Genomic DNA, 20,534 nt, shown 5'->3' with positions numbered 1-20,534 from the left:
CGTCGCCTATCAAGAGTCGATCCATGCTTCCGGCAAGACACAAAGGCTGCCTTCATGCCACGAACCGTCCTCCTCGTCGTCATCCTCGGCCGTCGCGTCGTACTCTCTGATGACGACTAAGTAAGTAATCGAGCCTGGCCACTCTTTCGACCGACTTGTTATCATCACATTAACACAACGTGTCTGTTCTACGTTCATATGATACCAGATTTTTAATTCAATTGGATGCCTCTCCCGACGCTTGGACATCGTCAACGCTGAGAAGAAAGTAAACGTGACGTTCGCCCTTTTTTTTCCTTTAGATTTCGTTACGAAGTCGGACAATGGAATCGTCTTAGGATTGTCCATTTAGAGTTTCGAGGGTAGATAAACTCGCGACTACTCAACACCCTTTGCATCCTGCGTCGAGGGTGAAAGAAGCAGCCTGGCAAATTGCGCACCGTAAAAGATCGCGATTCAAATTCCAAGGAGGGTTGTTCACGCGGATTTTGGGAAATAAAGGAATATACACAGTGTACGTATATGTATCGGAAATAAGGGAGGACAGAATGCAATAATTTCACGGAGAGACAATGGGAAGGAAGAGGATATATATAGGAATCGAACAACTGATTTTCCTTGCGCTGAAATTTCGAACCCTTTGCAATCGAATGTCACCAAAAGAGTTGCGACATTTAAAATTTCTTTCCAAAACCGAATGGCGCGGTAAATATCTATCGACTGGGACTTACTTCGACCAGCTGGTAGCGCCACGAGAAGTATGCCGATTGCGGAAGCTTAAAATCCCAAACTAAGGTCAAAAGCAAGGAAAACAGGAAAGTTTTACAGAAAAAGTAAATAAAAATAAGAAAGCCACGTAAAGACGAAGGGACTGACTTGCCTGACGTGAATTTCCAAACAGCTCCCGTTACAATCTCTACGAGCAATCCTCTACGAACAAATTCATGACCAATAGCTCGATGTAAAACTAAGAAGAGGATGATAACCGAGAAGACGAGAAATACGAAATGCAGGAAAGACAGAGAAGGGACGCGAAACTCAAAAAGCAAAAGGAAAGAAAAAGACTACACTTCCGCGGAATAATTAAAGAAAGGAATAACGATACATAAAAATGAAAGAGAATTTACTGCTGTCCATTAAAATTCCAAAAGAATCCCTATTAAAATCTTCAGGAGCAAGATCAGACTCGAGCAAGTGATACGAAAAGAAGAAAAAGAACGAGAACGGGAAGAGGAAAAACAGAGAGAAAGAAAGAGAGAGAGAGAGAGACGAAAGACAAAGAGGCAGAAGGTCGGCAAGAAGGAAGGGTGGGATATCAGAGGGAAAAGCAACGCTCGAGGAGACACGCAGATAGTAAGCGGTCTTAGCGTGTCGCTTAGCACCCTATCTGGCGGGATCTTCTCTCGGGTCCAACCCCTGCTCGCCCCCCGGGGGCTGCGTTTGTCGTGAGCATTACTCACTTTCTAGACGCCTACTTGCGAACCCCATCGCCGCAGCCGTCCCCGAGGCTCACTGACTACATTAGGGGACAAATCTTCCAGAGGTCGGCCTAGCCAGGAGGCCAGGAGAGATCCGAGCAACCGGAGGGGGTGGCTGTTCGACGTCACCCTTGCACACCGACCGGACACTTTCCTCGGTCAGAACACGCGTGCACGTGCGTGGACCAAGACAAGCCCGATAGGCGTGAATCTTTCCCTCAGATTTATGGCTTCGCACTCGCGACCAGCTTTCCGTGATAACAGCCAGAGGTGGGTTGCTTCGGATGTTCCATCGGGAACCTCGTCTTTGGACGTAGATGTTTGTAATGTCGTTCTAACAGCGAGATTTTCAATCTCTTTTGTCCTGTTTTCCGTTTCTTAATGGTTGATCTAGTTTTCTATCTTTCTCGAAATAGGAATTTTTCTTTGGAAGTTGGAATTAGAATTTTGCTACGAGTGATCATGATTAATAATTCGTGGCAGTGCAACGAATACACGACGATAATTGTTAGACAGTCGAGAGATTGTTCGATACATAACGTTTGAACGTAAATGGAAATTTCGGATTTTCCACTGTATCACGGAGTACTTGATAGTTTTATTTAGTAGATCACCGTATTATAAAATTCATTCTAATATAATATATAACTGTTTTGTTTCATCGTGAACGGAAGATATCGTATAGGATCGAAGACTTTGACAATTCTCCATAAGCCACGAAGCAGAAGAACATAGTCGAAATGCGACGTTTTAATGCGAAATTTCAACTTTTCATTGCACCCCTTCCCTTCGTTTCACTGTCTTCCCAAGTAAAAACGAGCGGGGAACTACTAGAAAAGTAAATGAAGAAGAAGCAGAAGAAAATTAATTCCACTGTCAGTGGGTTAATGCCGGGCCGTCCAATTATGCATGGCGCATCTGTAGTTCGGTCGCAACTCGGTCTTATTGCACTCACGAAACGTAAAGGAGATATTTATGGCCGCGTACACGTGTTCCCACATATAACTCCGATCTATATTTGGCCGAGCAGCTAACCCTGAATTCCTGCTTCGTTTCTCGTACGTGGTTGTACGAGCTGTGCGGTATGCCAGCCTCTACAGGTTGCTCCCTCGAACAAGTGGTCTTGGGTGCGTGCCGATAATACCAGACACGTGGTTCTCGTTAATCTCGTATAGATCCTCCGGAGAATTTTATGTCAACCGCGCCATTTTTCAAGTATCAGACGAAGAAGAAGCTCTATATAACACCTGGATCAATTTTTTGATGAAATTAGAAACTTTCGCGTCTCGCATTTCTCGTCTTCGGCTGTTTGAAAGTATAAGATAGCAAGTTTGTCGAGGAACTCGTGTCGTTTTTCACTGCATTTATTGTCAAGCGTAAGACAAAGGAGAAACTTCGTATAATCAGTTTGATTAATTTAGCCGATGGAATTCGAAATTCTTGTGTTTTACATTTCCCGTTTCTGGCTGTTTGAAATATCTTGGGTCAAGTTTACCAGAGAACTCGTAAAACGATCACGAGGTGAAACACGAAAACTGCTACCTTGTCATTTGTGTTCGAATGGCTGCTGAATATGCAACTTGCCAAGGATTTATGTTTTAACGAACGACCAGGAAGAGCCGCTCTCCTGAGCGGGAATTTACGATACCTTTAAGAATCGCTCGAGCTCTTCGCTCGATACTTGTAAAATTTAGTTAACACGTTCGAAATACTCGTTTCGCGAGAGACGTTTCATTTTTCTTCCAATGTTAATATCTGCTATTAAAAATAGTATCAACGGTATACATATATTTTATAGAAGATAAGAATTTTTATTTCTACCCGTCGATGTATGTACATGTTTATTTGCAACACTGATACATATTTTCTAAATTCTCGCTATAAAGAATTTCATGATCTAATATAAATTGCAATTCTTCTGTAATATAGTTATAAATAAAAACCATTGCGATAATATAATGCTATGGGTGTCCCGTTAAAAAGTATCGAAATCTATTCGGCAAAAATTCATGGTAACGCGCGAGACGCTAAAATATTCCGCTGGGAAAAGAAAAATGGGCAGGTGTAGTTTGCGATAAAAACGAGTAAAAGATCATTCCACAAAATATGATGACGGGGAGAATAAAATTGATCGTTAAATAGTGAGACGTAGGGACGACGATGGTCAGACGCTTAAGTAGATCGTGTCTTCCAAACAACGGATAATTACAACTCGAAACGGCATGCCTTAAGTGCCATCGATAAAACACTTAAGCGTTTTCTCGCATAAATGCGAGGCGTGCGGCTCTTCTTTCGCGAGCAGGTCGTTCCAGCGTGCTCGTAATACCGTTTTCAGTGGAACCCGGAAATATAAAGTTTAATGGAAATGGTAAACGCGGTCCAACGACCGTATAAATATTCATCAACCGCCGTTTATATAAGTTGCTTCTAGGTGAATTATGGAAACGCTTGTCACTCGCACTGAGAACAATGCCATCGCAAGTGGGTGTCCCTTTCGCGACTGTTCACCTTGCCTTCTAATTATCCTGACTTTATTAGAACATTGCTTGCATGCTTTGCCTCTGATTAGCGCTGAATGCAAGTAGAAACCAAAAACCGTGAACAGACCGGCGGAAAGAAATTCACAAGACGAGTTTGTGATGTTCAATTCGCTTGTACGAGACGCTGCAAATGATCGGTGTACGAGTTACGATTACGCTGTTGATGTTCGTGCAAATTCATACTCTTTTCCAGAACGAATTAAAAACAGTATCATATTGTTTCTTATGTTTAGTAAAAAGAAAGTTTACATTAGGTTGTCCCAGAAGTTCCTTTCGTTTCATAAGGAAATAATTTGTTTTATTTTGTTCTATTACTGCAAAATGGATCATACGTAATTCAATGAAATAAAACAACAAACGTCGTGCAGCTATTATTTTGTTATAAAGCGAAAAGAACATTTTGGGCAATCTAATACGATATTTTTGCAGTATTTTATTGCCGCGGTTATTGCAACAGAATAGAAGATCATGGAGACATTTAAACAAATATAAATCAACGATTAAAATCCGATCTGTTCGCTGTAAAATTGCCTGTACTAATTTATCCATTTTTACTATATTTATGTGTGTATAATTTAATAATTTATCGTCAAATACATCGAGGCTGTTTTATTAAAAAATTTCGCTTCTTATACTCTGAAATAACTGATCCCAAACTATTCGACTATAGCGCATTTCCGAATATACCAAGCTTTTCACTTTTCTAGAATTAATTCTCATTGAAACATCGTTGGCAACCTTTTATCACAAACTCTAATAGCTCTCGTTCAAATGATTACTCTTGTACAAATAAGCTAGCATTTCCTACGTCCGTAGAATGGAATCTACCGTGCAGAACGAGCAATGAAACCAAATCACCGTTTAATCGACGCTTTCAGCGAAAAAGCCATCGATTTAACCGGGGATTCGCGAGCTTCCCAAGAATCTACCAAGCAAAACGAGATGTATGCGGATCGAGGGAAGAATGCAGCACCCACCGTATAACTTATTCACCGTTTAAGGGAAATTTCGATGCCGCATATGAAGAAGGTGGGGCGGGGATGATGTTGGAACAGTGGCGCGGTCATAAATCATGGCATTTTCAGATTTCCTTTTATCAGTGGTACTCTCGCGGTGACCAGCGTTGACCCACGCCCATAAATATCCCCATTAATATTAACTTAGGCTGGAAGGCGAGAATCGCGAGTGACCGAAACGAGCTGACAAAAAAACGGGACCGGGGGGGTGCGAACGGTGGTGGAACAGCGGAGAAAAAAACATCTCGTATGCCAGGGACGAATCTCATATTGGACGCAGCTGGGAATTGGCCGATCGAAAAATTCATGGCAAACCGAATTTCCAAGGGGGTACACCACCCTTCAACGATGGCTATTGGGGTGAGAATATTAGCTTTATTTTTCTGTTATTTCCGGGATAGTGGTAGCTGGCTGTTCGGAGTTATCATCGTGCGATCGTTGCAAATATCTCTACCACGGGGACGAATCGAATTTATTATAAGGCAGGCAAACTGTAATTTGTCTATCTGTAATATGGAAAACCATAATCGTTTCCTTTCGTGTCTTTCTCGTTCAATCTCACTTCGTCGATCTTACGATTGCAAATAACTTTTCTTGTAATATAAATTACAAAATTCAGCAGAGAGAATTTACCACGAGTGAATTTGTCGATGAAAAATTCCAGGCCAGTCCATTTCGATTCCTTTCTCTTGCTTCTTTGGTTCCGTGTTTCTGAACTTTTTCCAAATAATCCTCCTGTTCGAATAATTATTTATTTCTTCGCTATCGTGATTCCACGATCTTGGCAAATAACGTTTCCCACATAAAGACGAGCAAAACATCTCCAAAAATATATGTTTCTATCTGACGGTAAGTGGAGAAACCACAAAGACAGCCAAGTATCTCCAGCTCCCAACGAAACTTCCCTTTCTTTCGACACCGACGAGACACGTGTCTATTAATCCCGTTTCTTCCAGGCGTTCGATACCACCGTGTCCCTCGAGTTGTAATTTCTTGCGACCGATTCGACACCCGCTTTCTCGTACAGCGAATCGCTGCAAGAAAACTGCATCGCGCGAAATGCAGATCGTGACGCGTGAAATGCAAACATCGAGAGCCACGCGTTCGATCGCTAATCGTTAAAAAGGAAGAAAGCTATCGATCGTTTCGACACCGTCGTCCTTTTGCTTTTTCATGCTTCGATAGATTCAACGAAAATGAAATATTTTTCTACAATCGCCAACACCTAAATTCCATATGGCCGTTATATAGTAACAGGTGTACAAAAAAGATTACGAAACGATATTCGAGACAGTTGCAAAATTTGTCTGACGACAGACGATCCGATTCTACTTGATCTCGTTTTGTCCTCTTTCTTCAAGAAACTATTTTATAGAAAATAATATCGATTAAGCAATATTTCTGGCGCAAAGAAGTAACAGTTTTATAACAAATACGAGACACGTCCAGGAAGCGATTCAATTATTTTGTATTAAAAATTCCACCTTCGCTAACGTTTGAAATACGTTCTCTCGGATCTTCCGCGCTTCGTTCTAATCTCGCCTATTTTATTTTTTGAAGGAACCGCAGAAAACAATTTGCTCGTTCCAGAGAATTTGCCATCAACCGGCTCCATCCTTCTAATTACGTCCAAAATTCGAAATCTCCTTCGATGGCGATTTCAATTTCCATTCAAGTTGAATCGCCGAGCCACGAGCGAGATAGAAACAATTCTGCTGAACCCATAGCTGTTCGTTCGAACACTGACATTTAAAGCTACATTGACGAATCACGTACTTAACTTTCACATACTGTTGCTACACTTTTCAGCGTATAATTCAAATTCGTAATATATCGATCCCATAAGAAGATAATAGCCGCTGTCTTTCCTTATCGATTTCTCATTACCTCGTAGCCTAATTTAGTTTTCAGATACTCTCGCCGCAAATCGGACGATATCCAAATATGTACTTACGACCATTAGCACAAGCAGTAAGATTTATTTTAAATAGTAGACACGTTCCATCAAGATCTGGAGAGATGGAGTTCTCAAGATATTCAAGATGGCCGGATACTTTCCTCGTGCATTACCAGCGAAAGCACGTTGCATTTATTCTCGGTAATTCCCTGGCTCTAATCCTGAAAGGTCTGCCACGCAACCTTCATCTCCGTTCGCCATCCAGCCGAGACGTTATTAAGCCATCAAATATCCCGTGTATTATAAAATCATACTCGCGATTTTTCTCCGCGTGCACAAGATCGTTGATTGCGATATCAGCGGTATTGGCTGGTGAATATACTCGATGCCTTTTAACATCAGGGCGCAACGCGAGAGGAACAGGAGGATCTGCTCTCTGTTCCTCTTTAAAGCAGCTTCGCTCGATTATTTTCAAGTTGGAAGGCCAAGTCGATGATGATGACGATGCCTTTTAAGCCTGCATCGGCTTAATTGATTTATTTCTGAGAGGGTCCAGGAGTCAAGGTACCGGGGTCGCTGATTGGCCAGCGTAGAGAAGGGGCCATCGAGCGGACAGGACGATCAGCCTCGAGAGGACCTCTCTTTCTTTCCCCGCTGCTCCCCTCCATTCGAACCCTTTCTTCGATCTTATCCTCGAAAGGCTCGACAATTAAGGATAATAATTACGGTGTTCCGGCTACTGATCTCTGGCTACCGGTCTTCCGGCCAAATGAAAAAAAAGAAACGAGATGCGACCCTCGGGCTTACAACTACAATGTTCCTGTAGCGGTAACGAAAAGTGGCCGATTAATAATGGCTCAATTTTCACCGGGCGTTGTAATTAGAACGATTTCATCCGGTCGAACATTGTTATTAGCCCGAGTATTTAGCTGTGATTCCGCCTTCTGATGGCTCGGTAATCGTCGCGACCTTTTAGTGGCGCCAAAAGATGGGACGAGTCTATTCGCGATAGAGTTTAAAGCGGTTAGTAGAATGTTTTTTTATCGAAAGGATGTTGCTTGAAGAACATCGAAGTACTTACGAGGTACTTTGGTATATCGTAGTAATTTATTTTCCTGTTGCGAAAGAGAATTTTCCATTTTGCGGAGTACACAGTCTGGCGAAAGTATTCTTCCATATATTTCAATCTTTTTTATGAAAATATTCATCGTGCGTAGTACGCAATTGCTACACCGGTACTCATAATAGGTCGTAAAAATGTTCCAACACCTGTTCAAACTTATTATTATCGACATATTTCACCTTACGATAAAATTTCTTTAGCGCCGTTTCTGAGACTTCGATTTTTAAAACAAGCTTTTAAAATGAAGAAATCACGAAAATGATGAGAAGAGATGGAGTTGATCGGTTTGGCTTCTGAAAGATCTATCGGCTTCGTATCATAAACAAATTGTACTTGGATTTCAATTCCCTGAAGAAGCTTCCGATTTTATCGCCAACAATTTTATCCTCGCGTTCATATTCCAATCGAACGAATACAACGTAGTTGGCGTTCGATTCGCAATTATTCGCTAAAAGAAACTAAATACAATTTCTAACTGTCGAGCAGAATAAAATAAACGCGATACCAGTTTCGCGAAACGATCGTTGGTATTAAATGGATGGTCTTCGTCGAACAAACATTTCCGCCAGCTCCCGGCCGGGTGTATTTTCCTCTAAATTATACGATTCCCGGGACTGATGCTGAAAGCTTTACGATGATTTTATTGATTCTCGAACACGACTTATCGTTCGTTATTGCTCGTATCCCGAGAGCTCGTCCGAGTTCGCGCAACGCCGCGGGCCACAAGAATGAAATTCTCGGTCGGAAGATGCTCGAGAACAGCGTGGAATTTTGTTCGCGGAATTCCGCCGCGTTTCCAGATCCTCGGGGACCTCTTTCGCCTCATAACAAACGGAAACCATCGTCCTTATACATTCTAAACGATTCTCGAGCGAATAGAATGGAAAGCTCGTAACGTTCCTTTGATTAGCTATCGATAGTCACAGTTACGATAAATTCTCAATTTTTGTCCGACATACGACATATTTACGTGAAACTTGAAGATGCAAAACTGCACAGAACGCACTTTATGGACAAAAATGTATAGACATGTAAAATATCCAAAGCGTAATATTTGTTACGATAGATAAAATAACAATTTCCTAACCGAATTCCGCTTTGTTAATCATCTTCGTAAATTTTCGTAGTTGCATAAATAGTCTAATTATAACGTAGCGAGATATTTGATCCTCGACTGATATCGTCGGATGTTTAGCGTTCTACGTATTGTACGATAAAAATCATGAACGATAATCTCGTTAAGTGTATTAAAGAAAATTATAGGCTGTAAAATCGATATGGATTTATAGTACAAATAACAAAGTTGAAAAGTTATATTAATTATTAATCCTAATTCAAATCGTTTCTAGATCACCTGATCTTCGTCAAGTGGGAAGTGGTTCGTTCCTTTTCTCTTTTATTCCAGGCAGATAGTTCTACTTCGAAATTTCCTCGTCACACTCGAACGCCCTGTTTTTCTTCCCTTTTCAGTCTCAATTTTTAAAAGATCCCCAGTCTCTTTCCCCTTTTCAATCTTCTCTTTTTCCTCGCAGATTCCAATATAGCGAGCTGCGCGAGGTAGTTCGGAGGCGCGCCAACAGAAAATTAGAAACATCCGATAGGGCCCTTTATACCACGATCCGAAGGCAGGGCAAAAAGGAACTCGCGACCGGATCGACTGCGAAATAAGCTGCTCCACCGGTGGATCGATCGATCGCCTGTACCGCGGACGTATAGATTTGGACTTAACGTCGCTTCTTCGATGGCATTCAATTTTTTCTTCCCGGTAGACGAGGATTTTTCACGGTACTCGATTCTGATTCGTCTAAATGCTGTACTTCGTCATGCCAGGAATTTTTCAACCAAGTCGGTGCATTCAGCATCGCGTGGATCACTTTCTGACTATCCTATTACCTTCTACGTGTATCATTCGCGATCGTGAATTTTACTTCCAAAGTAACGTGTTTGATTTCCAATCGCTTTAAGTGTTCCGGCCCTTTGAAAAGCTAAAACATTGCTGGAACGCTCGTCGATAGGCGGCAACGGATTTTTACGCAACTTCGTATCCTTCAAACTCGACGCTGCACCTGTTTCTCCGAAAGCGAAACCACTGGATACTTGCCACGCGGCTGGAAATGAAACTTTACGATCGATGATGCATCGGAACGAAAATATGGAAGAGAAGTTGGACAAAGTTGGGGCAGCCAAATGGAGAATTCGTATGAAAGAGAAGAATCCCGCGTGAGCCGAACGAGGAGAGCGGAGAGATACGAGGAAAGAAGAGAGAAATGTCCGTGAAGAGAGGAAACGGGAAGGGAAAAGGGAGAGAAAGAGAGGAGAGCGCGTCCAACACGGACATTCGTCACACGACATCAAACGCGGCTGCCGCCCGTTGGAGACTCGACCGACCGACTCTAAAGACTCCGGTCGATCAGCCATGAAGAGAGGGCGCACAGTGAGGAGGAATCGCAAAAAAATCGGGAAAAATGAGGGGAAGGAGGAAACGGCCGAAGCCGACTTTGTAAGGGTACTCTGTTGCTCTCATTCTTGTATTCAAGCTCGATTAATCTCGTGCGTTTTCGTGTGCGGGGGTGCGATCCAGATTTAATTGCGACGTTGATTAACCCTTTCAACGTTTACACCGTTTACTTTGTAGGATGTTCAGAGAGGACGGATACGTTCTGACGCGATGACTAAACGTGACGAATTTCTGAAAATGAATGGGTTTTCTATATCGGAATATTATCTCTTTCTTTTTTCTTTTTTTATTGTGGACATTTGCTGCAGGATTGTTGCAGAAGCTTCAGTTTAGAAATAGACAGAAATTTACACTCTTGATTGTTGTATTATGTATTATGTATTATGTATGTTGTAGTATGTATTGCGCGTATTAGTTATAGAATTATATCGTAGAATGTTTTAGGTAATTATGGTAGAACCGCGATGATAGAAATCAAGAAAGAATGTTCATGAAGACAATGTTCATCGTTCGTTGTTTTCTATATGTAGGTTGTAGGATTATGTATTTAAAAAAGAATCGTAGAAATATAGTATTCGTATAAATATTATAAAAATATGCAGATGAAGAAATATTGAAAAAGAAAGAATATTTGATACTTCGGTATTAAGTGTTCCTAATTTTAAAATATATTACAATACCCACAAGTAAGACATTCTTTGACGCGTTCTTTGACACATTTTCACGAGCAAAAGCTTCCCACCTCTCTATTACAATACCCACAAGTAAGACATTCTTTGACGCGTTCTTTGACACATTTTCACGAGCAAAAGCTTCAAGAATCACGCGCAAAAACCTAACTTACTTTGTACGTTAAAAACAAAAATAAACGTTTAGATCAATATCTGAAAGCACGAACGAGAGTACCAAGAGTTCGTGTTTACCAAGAAATTAAAGACAAACAGATGAAGGAGATAGTACGAAGGAACACGATCGAAGAAACGCGATTTGACCGGAAGTGACGTAGTAGGGACGAAGAAAGAGCGGCGTAGGGCGCGAAAAGAAGCAACGACGTTCATCAACGATCTTCCTACGCGAAATACCCACGACGAAAAGGGAAAAGGGGAAAAATCATGATGTCGAGATGCAGATAGATGGCAGCATGTATTGACTTTGTAATCGCGACCTTGAATTACTGCACGAATGATGACTGAGCGGTATTTAATGTATCGAAAGACGTTCCGCGGCTGATTCTGCCGGCAAGTCATCCCAGTCATTGTATGTTCCAGGATTCTGAACCGGTAGCTGCCGGTCGCTACCGTCGTTGATCGTTCAATATACGACGCACTGGGAACTATTCCAGTAGCCGGATCGCCGCTCGAAGGCGAAGAAGATCGATTAAAGTCGTTTCAAGAGTACCTCCGCGAAGAGACTTTTCTAAGGTCCCTCGTAAAATTCATTTCGAAGTACGAGAATGTTGTATTCGGGATTCTTAACTCGATAGCTGGGATAGTAAATGTGATAGTTTCGATTGCTGAAGCTTTTTAATTTCTCCTTAGTTTCATGCATTCGCGGTCGAGGGATCGAGTGGACTATGGCGATTTTCTTTTGACAGATCGGTTAGAGATAAACGTAGAAAAAGATATGTCAGATTCTGTTTGAATCTCTTTGAAGAGGATGTAGGAGACGTATTTGTCCGCAGGATATTTCTGCGAATTTATGAGTCGTTATTAGGCGTGTACAATTGTGAGATTCGACGCTTAGAAAACACGGGAAAAATCAGATCTTTCTTTCTGTACGAAGTTTATTTATAAGGAAATTCAACTACCAATAAAAATATCGTAGCTTAAATCCATAAAATTAAATGGGAATTTAACATCGAACGATTAAAATCGCACGCAAAGCGGACAAAATCGTGTACGATGAAAATGGCCATTAACAATACTCCCTGAGTGAAGTTTCTTCTTCCACCTGATCCATTAGAATTTTAAATACGAATTTTCTAAATTACTTTCATCATCCTATCGCTATGTACATCACATCGAGAAAAATCATCGACAACCATGCTTCTTTTTGTCATCTTTCTTTAGTAGCTTACCCCAGTTTACTCGCTTAGGGCTTGGAATTAATTAGCCAGCCACAATTTGCTCGCCAGACCGAGGGACAGTAATCTGTCGGCTAACTAAATTTCATATGATTACGCGGCGGGAGTCGCGCGTTCGCGAACGAGCACATTTTACGACGCAAGATTTCGCGAAACAATCCCGCCTTTGCGGAGGAGCTTCTTGCCAACGGATTGGTCCATGGTTATCCGCATAACTGCGAACAATTATCTCTCGGTTACGGATTGTTCAGTCACGTTACAGCCACGATAGCGTGCTGTCGACCGTTAAAAGCAGCTAGACGCTCCTTAAAAGGATTTATCACTGTCGTTACATCGACCGTCAGGGGCCGATAGCCTGTGTTCGAACTCGACACTACGCCGCTTGCTATAATTGCAGTCATCCCGCGCCGGAAAATTTCCTAACTTTTTTTGCACCACCGACGTTCCACGGATTCGACTGAAAACCTCCGCGAGCGCTGTTCTTCCTTTTTTTTTCCGCGAAGAAAAATTTTCTGGACGAACAGGATTTCGTCGAAGAACGCAAGATTTTCGGTTGACTTAGCAACGAACAACTCGAAGAGAATATAAGATGACCGGGCAAGAATCTTTCCGATCTTCTTCCACGGTACCTTGCTTGGTGTTTTATGTAATTCACACGCGAGAATATTTGTGTATCTGTCACGCGAATGCTGATATAGAATAATTCATTGATTATGCAAGTACGATTAAGAAAAGGTGTAAATATAAGTGGTATGAAAAATAGCATAATTTTATAAAACGTAACTGCATTTGAGACGAACGCTGAACAAATATAACGTACGCTACAGAATAGATGATTGTCAGCAACAGGATGAAAAACGTCTGATACAAAATTAACTAACATACGCATATAGCGATGGTAAACCTTCTTCAGGCTTCTGCTACTGTAAATGTACAAAAATGAGACTTAATCTGTATCGAATCCTTCGGAGGTGCTTCTTGGTGCTCTGTCTCTCTGATGTAATTTGTTCTTCGGTAACAAATTCTAATCACCTTAATTTCTTCACCGTCGCTGTCTTCCGCTTCGAATTTTTATGGAATATTACAGAATTTTATTTAATTTCCCAATGAATATTTTCATACGTGGGTAAGTTGTGCCGTTTGATTTGGTTGAATCGCGGTACGCGTCGGCCAGATATGTTGCATCGTCGAACGAATTTCACGCCGGCGATACCGGATTTGTTTTTGCCAGGGCTGCACACTTCAGGGAGCAAGCCACTCTAATCCTCGTGATAAAACTCAGATCGAGCTACGGTGCAGCCGCGTCACGGGGAATTCAGGTTAATTTGTACCGGTAATGATTCACCGGGCTGATTGGGTTTCTTCGATGCAGCCTTCGCTCGTATTGGATCGTGGCAAGAAATTCATTTTACTATGGCTTCCAAGGCGGAACCTATCCCGACGTGCATTTCGAAGAATTCACCGTCAGGTGAGTGATTTTTAACCAGAGACCGATGATAAATCTTTCATTCATCGATCAAATGTTTTATCGATCAATGTGATTTCCTAGCTAATCATTAACACGTTCAGTGCCTCGTTCAGCCGTCGTCTAATAGAGTTTGCAATCAAGAAGCAGTTTACGTTTAAATTCTTACATTGATAGCTAAATCACGAGCGTTACTTAATAACGATAATGAACAGGTTTATCGACGAGTAATTTTGAATCGTAAATTGCGTGCATCTTTTTATTAAAACTGATAGCTTATCGATAAACCTTTCTCGCCACGTAAATTATCAAAATAATACACGAGTTTGAACAAGTTTAAACGATCTTTTAAGCGAATACGATATAACTAAATCGCAGATTTTTACGCATTTATGTGAAATTTAAAGCTACATACGTTTTCATACGTAAAATAAATCCCTATTTAAGTTCTATTTCTCTAGCTGTGGCCATAGAGTAAACACAAATTTGCATAAAAATCCGCGTCTAAAAATAACTGCCCTGAGACATTTCAGCAGACGTATGTACGTCTTAGAGAAACCTGTATCGGACTTTATCTAACTCTGTCTTCGACTCGATGGTAATTATCTACTAATCACGACGAAAAGCACGCGTTCCATCTGCTCTACGCCGAACTTCCTCTAAAAACTAGATTCTATACAAGTTGGCGATTAGAATTCGCAATCGGTACACGCGTGCTGAATGAAACCAGTCGGTGAAAGGACGCGTTCCAGCGTTGTCACTGGCATTTTCCGTTTGACAATCTACTCGAGAAAGTCAACGGTGTTAAAAGACAGTGGAATTTTGGCATGGACGTTGCTTTCATAAAATCAGTGAACCGTGGAGGAAAGAACCGTCGAGGAACGCTGGAATTATTCCGGCGGTGTCGCGTCCCAAACGGACCAGGAATTTTTCTTTCGTCGAGCAGCGACGGCTGCGGCGGCGGCGACAGCTTTTGACCCGGCAAAAACGGCGGCCACGTCCGCCGAATTTTTGGCTGAATCTTCGATCCTCGTGGACCGCGCGAACTGCCAGATATGCAGCCGGCAGAATCGCGGATCCTCGCATGACTTACCATCCCTTTAAGATCCCTCCGTTTCTCGAATCGCGAGTCCGCAATATCAACTCGTCTTTTGCCATTTTATCGATGCAAAGAGGATCAGTCGCGCACGACGTATTTTTTTATTTAGCGCTTTTTGATAATTATCAGATGTGATGTACTATCGGTTGTAGATTTGGAACGACGATACGTTCGAGAAATATTTCAATCCTTGGATATCCACCTTCCGGCGTATCATTTTTGTTAAAAGCGAATTATATCGCAGGTAGATTACGAAATTGACGATTTAAAAACAAGATCAAGCTTCTATTAAATACACCAATGTAGATATATTTTTAGCTAATATGTATGGAACCGTAACAAAAATTATCAGCTATGAACCAATTGAATATCGTATATGATTATCGTATAGGATTAGGATTAAAAAAGTTGACACGCGTTTTGGAGCATCGAAGAGATGGTTATCGGGTGCGTTTCAGCGGATAAGGAAGATTTTTCGAGGTAGAATCTCCGGATGTAATGTTCCTCTGGTAAGAGGCCAATTAACACATCTAATCTCGAGAGGCGACGTTCTCAACTAATCCCAAGACAAAATCGGCGGTCTTCCCGTTATCTTGGACCATTGCCGGCGTTAGTTATCCATTGTCTCCGGCTTAAAGGAAACGGTAGCTAGATCTTAAATCTAAATTGCACCTGTTTGTCACTGTCCGCTGCCCTCCCCCCTCCGCGACAAACGTATCGCCCTGACTACAATTAACACTTCGCCACACAAAATCCACTTGATCAAAAACAGCGAAATTTGTTGAAAAGGAAACGCCGTGGAAGACGAACGATCGAAACGATATTATCGCGCAACGATGTTAAAATACCACGTTCGAGTAACTGTCTAGATTCTAAATGAAAATAACATGGAGAATCAAGGTAATGGAGATTCTGTAATATTCTGATCAACTTATCGATTGACAAAGTGGTCTGTCAGGGCTGATCGACGTCGAGAGAGAAAAATTCAAACGATACGTAGGAATTAGGATGTTTGAAATCGGGACCGCTAATGCGTTAATCCGCCGTTTCGCCAGGAAAAAGTCTGTCCAGGATGAAAAAAGTTGGAATTGATCACGGTCTGCCGTGGCGAATGCGATGGCTGACTAAGCCGCGAGTTATGCCCGGTTCTACACATTTACGTACCGCTATCTATTTATCGAACTTGTCGAGCACGCCCAGTTTCCTCTCTCCTTCTCTTTCTATCTCTTTCCAGACCACGCTACTACTCGCCTCACGTCGATCGTATCTTTGCCGGATTTTTCACATAATCACTCGAGTCTAGCAATCAGTTTCGACAGCGATAATTGATTTCCAACTACCGACCAAACGTTCGCAAACATCGACAGGTAGGTGAAACTCAGGTGGATAGGAAATATGTAAGACGTTTAATTCTTTCGAGTATTATTCGTCTCGCGACATTCTTATTGTTTGAAATGATATTCGTTTCGCGATAATGTTAGAATTTACGTGATATATATCAAGAACACAACGATGGATACGCAAACGAAGGATGCTTGTTCCGCAGGTGCAAAATTATTTGAAATTATCGTGCGAATAAGGAGTACACAGTTATCGATGGTTTTAAACTCAGGTTCGACTCGGTGTTTTCTACGAATGACTGCGTCGAATGAAAAAAAAACCTAAGAAAGTAGAAACTGAAAGAGAATAAGCGTATGCAGTCGTAAATAGTTAAGAATCGTAGCTAAGCAACGTCTGAATATAATTCTCATTGAGCAAGAAAGCTATTCATCCGAAAAACCTCTGAGCATAATTGTGATAATGATTATACTAAATAGAACAGAAGGAACAAAGGATTCTCCGAGTACCAAAACATCCCGAAACTTCGCATCACCATAATGTTACAACTAAATTAAGTAGAGTTAGTACAATGAAAAATATACGACACGCATGGAAACGCTCGACTGGATAAATAATTGTGCAAATCGAAAACAGGAAGCATCGCATTTCGGCTTCCTTCCAGGGCTTGTAGCCTGCTGGACCCTTCGAACGATCCTGAAGGGTCTTGTTCGGATGCTTCCATGCGAGAAACGAGATACCAAAAATAACAGACAGAGATGGTCTTACGGTTTGTCTTATTAGCGAAACAATTGCGTCACTTACGAAGGAAATTCTCGTTAATTGCGTTAAAATTTCACGGTTAAAGGAAGCCGATACGAAAAAGTGACAATGCCAATCAAAGAACTGACTGAGCACGCGATTCAAGGATCTTTTCTCTTAATTATTTTTCCACGCTTTTTCCCGTGTAGAACGTGCTCGACCAACGTGGGAAATTTCCTCGCGAGGAAAGGTCGCTGATAGCTCGATTCGGATTACACTTTACAGACTCGGAGAACAGTCAGAGATATTAGACGAGTATTTCTCTTTAGCTTGGATAATTCAAGTTTAAGGGGTGGAACCACCCTTTGAAGTTCAGTTGCTTGGAAACTAATTCAGACAGGAGAAAGATTTGTTTAGCAAAAATTGTATGATTTCTCTAAGTTAGCTCGAAGCGCTTTTCTAAATGATGTCTCATGAACGTTAGCGTAAATGTATCTCTATGTAGTGTCCCTAAAAGTCGAATGAATTTTTGAAAAAGGAAATTCCTTCAAATATATTCGATTAACGAGCGTTTCTTTCGAATTATCCTACCTTCAAGGTGAGAAGTGCCCCAGGAAATATGCCAAGCGCCGCAAGGCTCTGACTGTGATCGGTCAATTCGTGTTCGCCCAACATCAGATGTTGATCGTAGGGACCAGCACCGCAAATTTGCATCGTCTGAAAAGAAACGGAAAAATGTATCGCTGCATATGATAAAATAATTTTCGAAAGTTAAGTACTTACTATGGCGTGGTATATTCCCATCTATCGCGAGAAAACATATAAAGTTCGCGTGGCAGTGGCGAGTTAACGTAAAAATACTCTCAACGTGACCCATGGGAAATGATTGGCGAAGGCAACAAATTCCAAGAACGTAGAAAATTCCAGCGGCTTGTGTACCTCCCTCTCCGCGCATCGAACTCCAAAGCGGACCGCGAGAAGGGAAAAGAAACCGAAGGAAAGGACCGCGTCTCGAACTCGGAATCGCGGAGCATGCGTCCGGGTAATTGCTTAATTTGTGGAAGCCGCGTTCGAGAAGCGGTTTCGCGTTTACCTTCCGTTCAACTTCTCGAGGAAGGAACGAGGACCAACTTCCCCAGTGCCAGGGTAAACGTGCAGGTTTCTGTTTTACGAGCGAGTAACCGGCCAGAGCAGCAACAGCCACGAAGAGCAAAGAGGGGGAAGACCGAAGCGAAGTGAACCATTTAGAAAAGAATTATACTTTGACTGTATTTACGTCGAGCGAAACTTTTCATCTTTTAAATACGATGGAAGTTAGACGAAGGAAGGAAAAATCTACGAGAGCAATTTGAAAAATTGATAGCCCAATGAAAAGATGTAATTTTGGAATTCGAAGCAAACGATACAAAAAGAATTACTCCCGGGGCTAAAGCTGAATGGCGCTCTGCCATTGATGGTTTTAGATCGAGTGTCGGAAGGACGGTTTCTTGTAGGACTTAGAAATCTCTGTGGGCTGATTGAGTTGACGGTGACGTGGCACAAACGTCTTCTGTGAAATTGATTTTAAATTCCAAAAATTAGTTCCGTTACACCCACATTCGATGAATCTTCGATCCACAGCTTTTATTCTAGAAAACATACATCCTGTATCTTCGAGCGGACGTTCCTGAAACAAAATTTCTTCGGAAAAATGTTCGTCGAAGAACAATCTTCGAACATCGAACTGTAGATCTTGTAGAGGATTCTCGTAGTCCCTAATTTAAGACCTGAAAACCTTGACAAAGAACTCCATCGAGAAGTTGAAGTGACGAAAGTTACGAGATAATACCAGCGTTTACCGTGAGGAAACAAGGAAATGAAAAAAATAAGCAGAGGCAAGAGGAGAAATGATTGGTTGGGTCAAGAAACCGATGCTTCCTCGTTAAGGTCTTCTCTGGGCACGAGAGGTGCTCGACCAAACCGATAAATAGAGATCAGTTTAACAAGGTTGCGAAGTAGAAAGGGAAGAAGCTGAAAGATTGCTCTATGTTCCAACGAGTCTTTTACCTTTCCTTCCTATATTTGAAATAAAACGAATAATATTTTGGAACGCTATAAAATTAATAAAAAGAAAAAACAGTAGCCAACGCAGTACAATACAGTTTGAAGAGACTTTTTCAAGGAACTTTTTCTTCTCTGCTTCGAGCAATATCGACTCTTCTATTTCCGCAGTTAAAGGAATAAAAAACACTAATCCGTACATGTGCGCGAACCTGATACAATTTCTCAACAAAGTCTTCATTTTCTTTCGCCGGACGATATCGATTTTCCTCGCTTTATAATTACCAAAAATAAAAAAGGCCGATCCTTTCTCAGTTCCAAAAGAAACCACAAAAGATCCGAAGCAAGAATAGTGACACAGAATGTGGATAGAAAGTAATATTTACAGGTGGCAATCGGCATTACGACGATTACGTAAAACGATCGACGACCGAGGCGCACCGGCTATTGTCCCGATTTGCTTGCTTGCTCGCGACTTGTCCGCATCCGACCATGAAATTCGTGCATTTTTGCCAACCGATAAAAACACCAACAACTGTCGTTTCTGTCAAACGCGGCTCGATCCGCCAACAACCGGCACCCTTTAGTCCGCCTCTGATACTTTCCAACCGGTATCGTCTAATCTTCGACTGTTCGACGATCCATCGATCAGCCTGAATCCTCTGCTAGCTGGAAAATGACCTAGGCACGATCCCCTCGAACAGACACGAGAGATACGCCGGCTTAAATTTAAGAGTTTTACTACTGCCAGGCTGCGGCAATTATTGCGGTAAAACTGAGACGAGCTACGTTTTGTCCTTTTTGCCGACGTGGTTTTTTGCGGGAAACCCGTGGAGAAAAATTCGTTAACCCGTTGGTGAATAGTAGAGAGACTGCTACTCAGGGTAGATTGCTCCTCTTGTTCATCCTTGTGGTCGTAATAAAACATAAGTGCCTGCCAGAAGTTTCCGGCCAAACTGTAATTTTAATACATCTTTTTAGATATTCCTTCTTGCGGATGGTTTTTAACGAGATAATAGAAGTCATGACTTTTATCTCCGAAGATACGAGCCCTGTTTCTTCATCCCGACCATGTGATAAAACTGTATTTTGACTGGCAAAACTTTCGAATGCAACATTTTACAAGCCACGAGCTACGAGTATTAATAAATACGCTCGCGCAGCAGCCACGAGTACGACAATAAAACAAATGAGATTTGAAAAATTCCGAGTTATCCATCGAAGAAGAATTACGCGACCGTAAAAGAAGAATCCAC

At 41.7% G+C, this 20,534-nt stretch overlaps 1 protein-coding gene across 3 annotated transcripts in view; it reads right to left on the bottom strand.

Annotated features, from left to right (window-relative positions):
* Positions 1-20,534, bottom strand: part of LOC126922894 (ubiquitin carboxyl-terminal hydrolase 48-like) — a 77,165-nt gene that overhangs the window by 16,103 nt on the left and 40,528 nt on the right. For all 3 annotated transcript variants that reach the window (XM_050735824.1, XM_050735825.1, XM_050735826.1), the window contains one exon: positions 17,830-17,955. In XM_050735824.1, the coding sequence (XP_050591781.1) occupies positions 17,830-17,955 (126 nt within the window). The remainder of the gene's footprint in view (positions 1-17,829; positions 17,956-20,534) is intronic.

The sequence above is a fragment of the Bombus affinis genome, chromosome 13 (genome assembly GCF_024516045.1).
Source record: "Bombus affinis isolate iyBomAffi1 chromosome 13, iyBomAffi1.2, whole genome shotgun sequence".
NCBI classification, from domain to species: Eukaryota; Metazoa; Arthropoda; class Insecta; order Hymenoptera; family Apidae; genus Bombus; species Bombus affinis.
The sequence above is the reverse complement of the archived record's forward strand: the minus strand, read 5'-3'. Positions and strand labels throughout refer to the sequence as shown.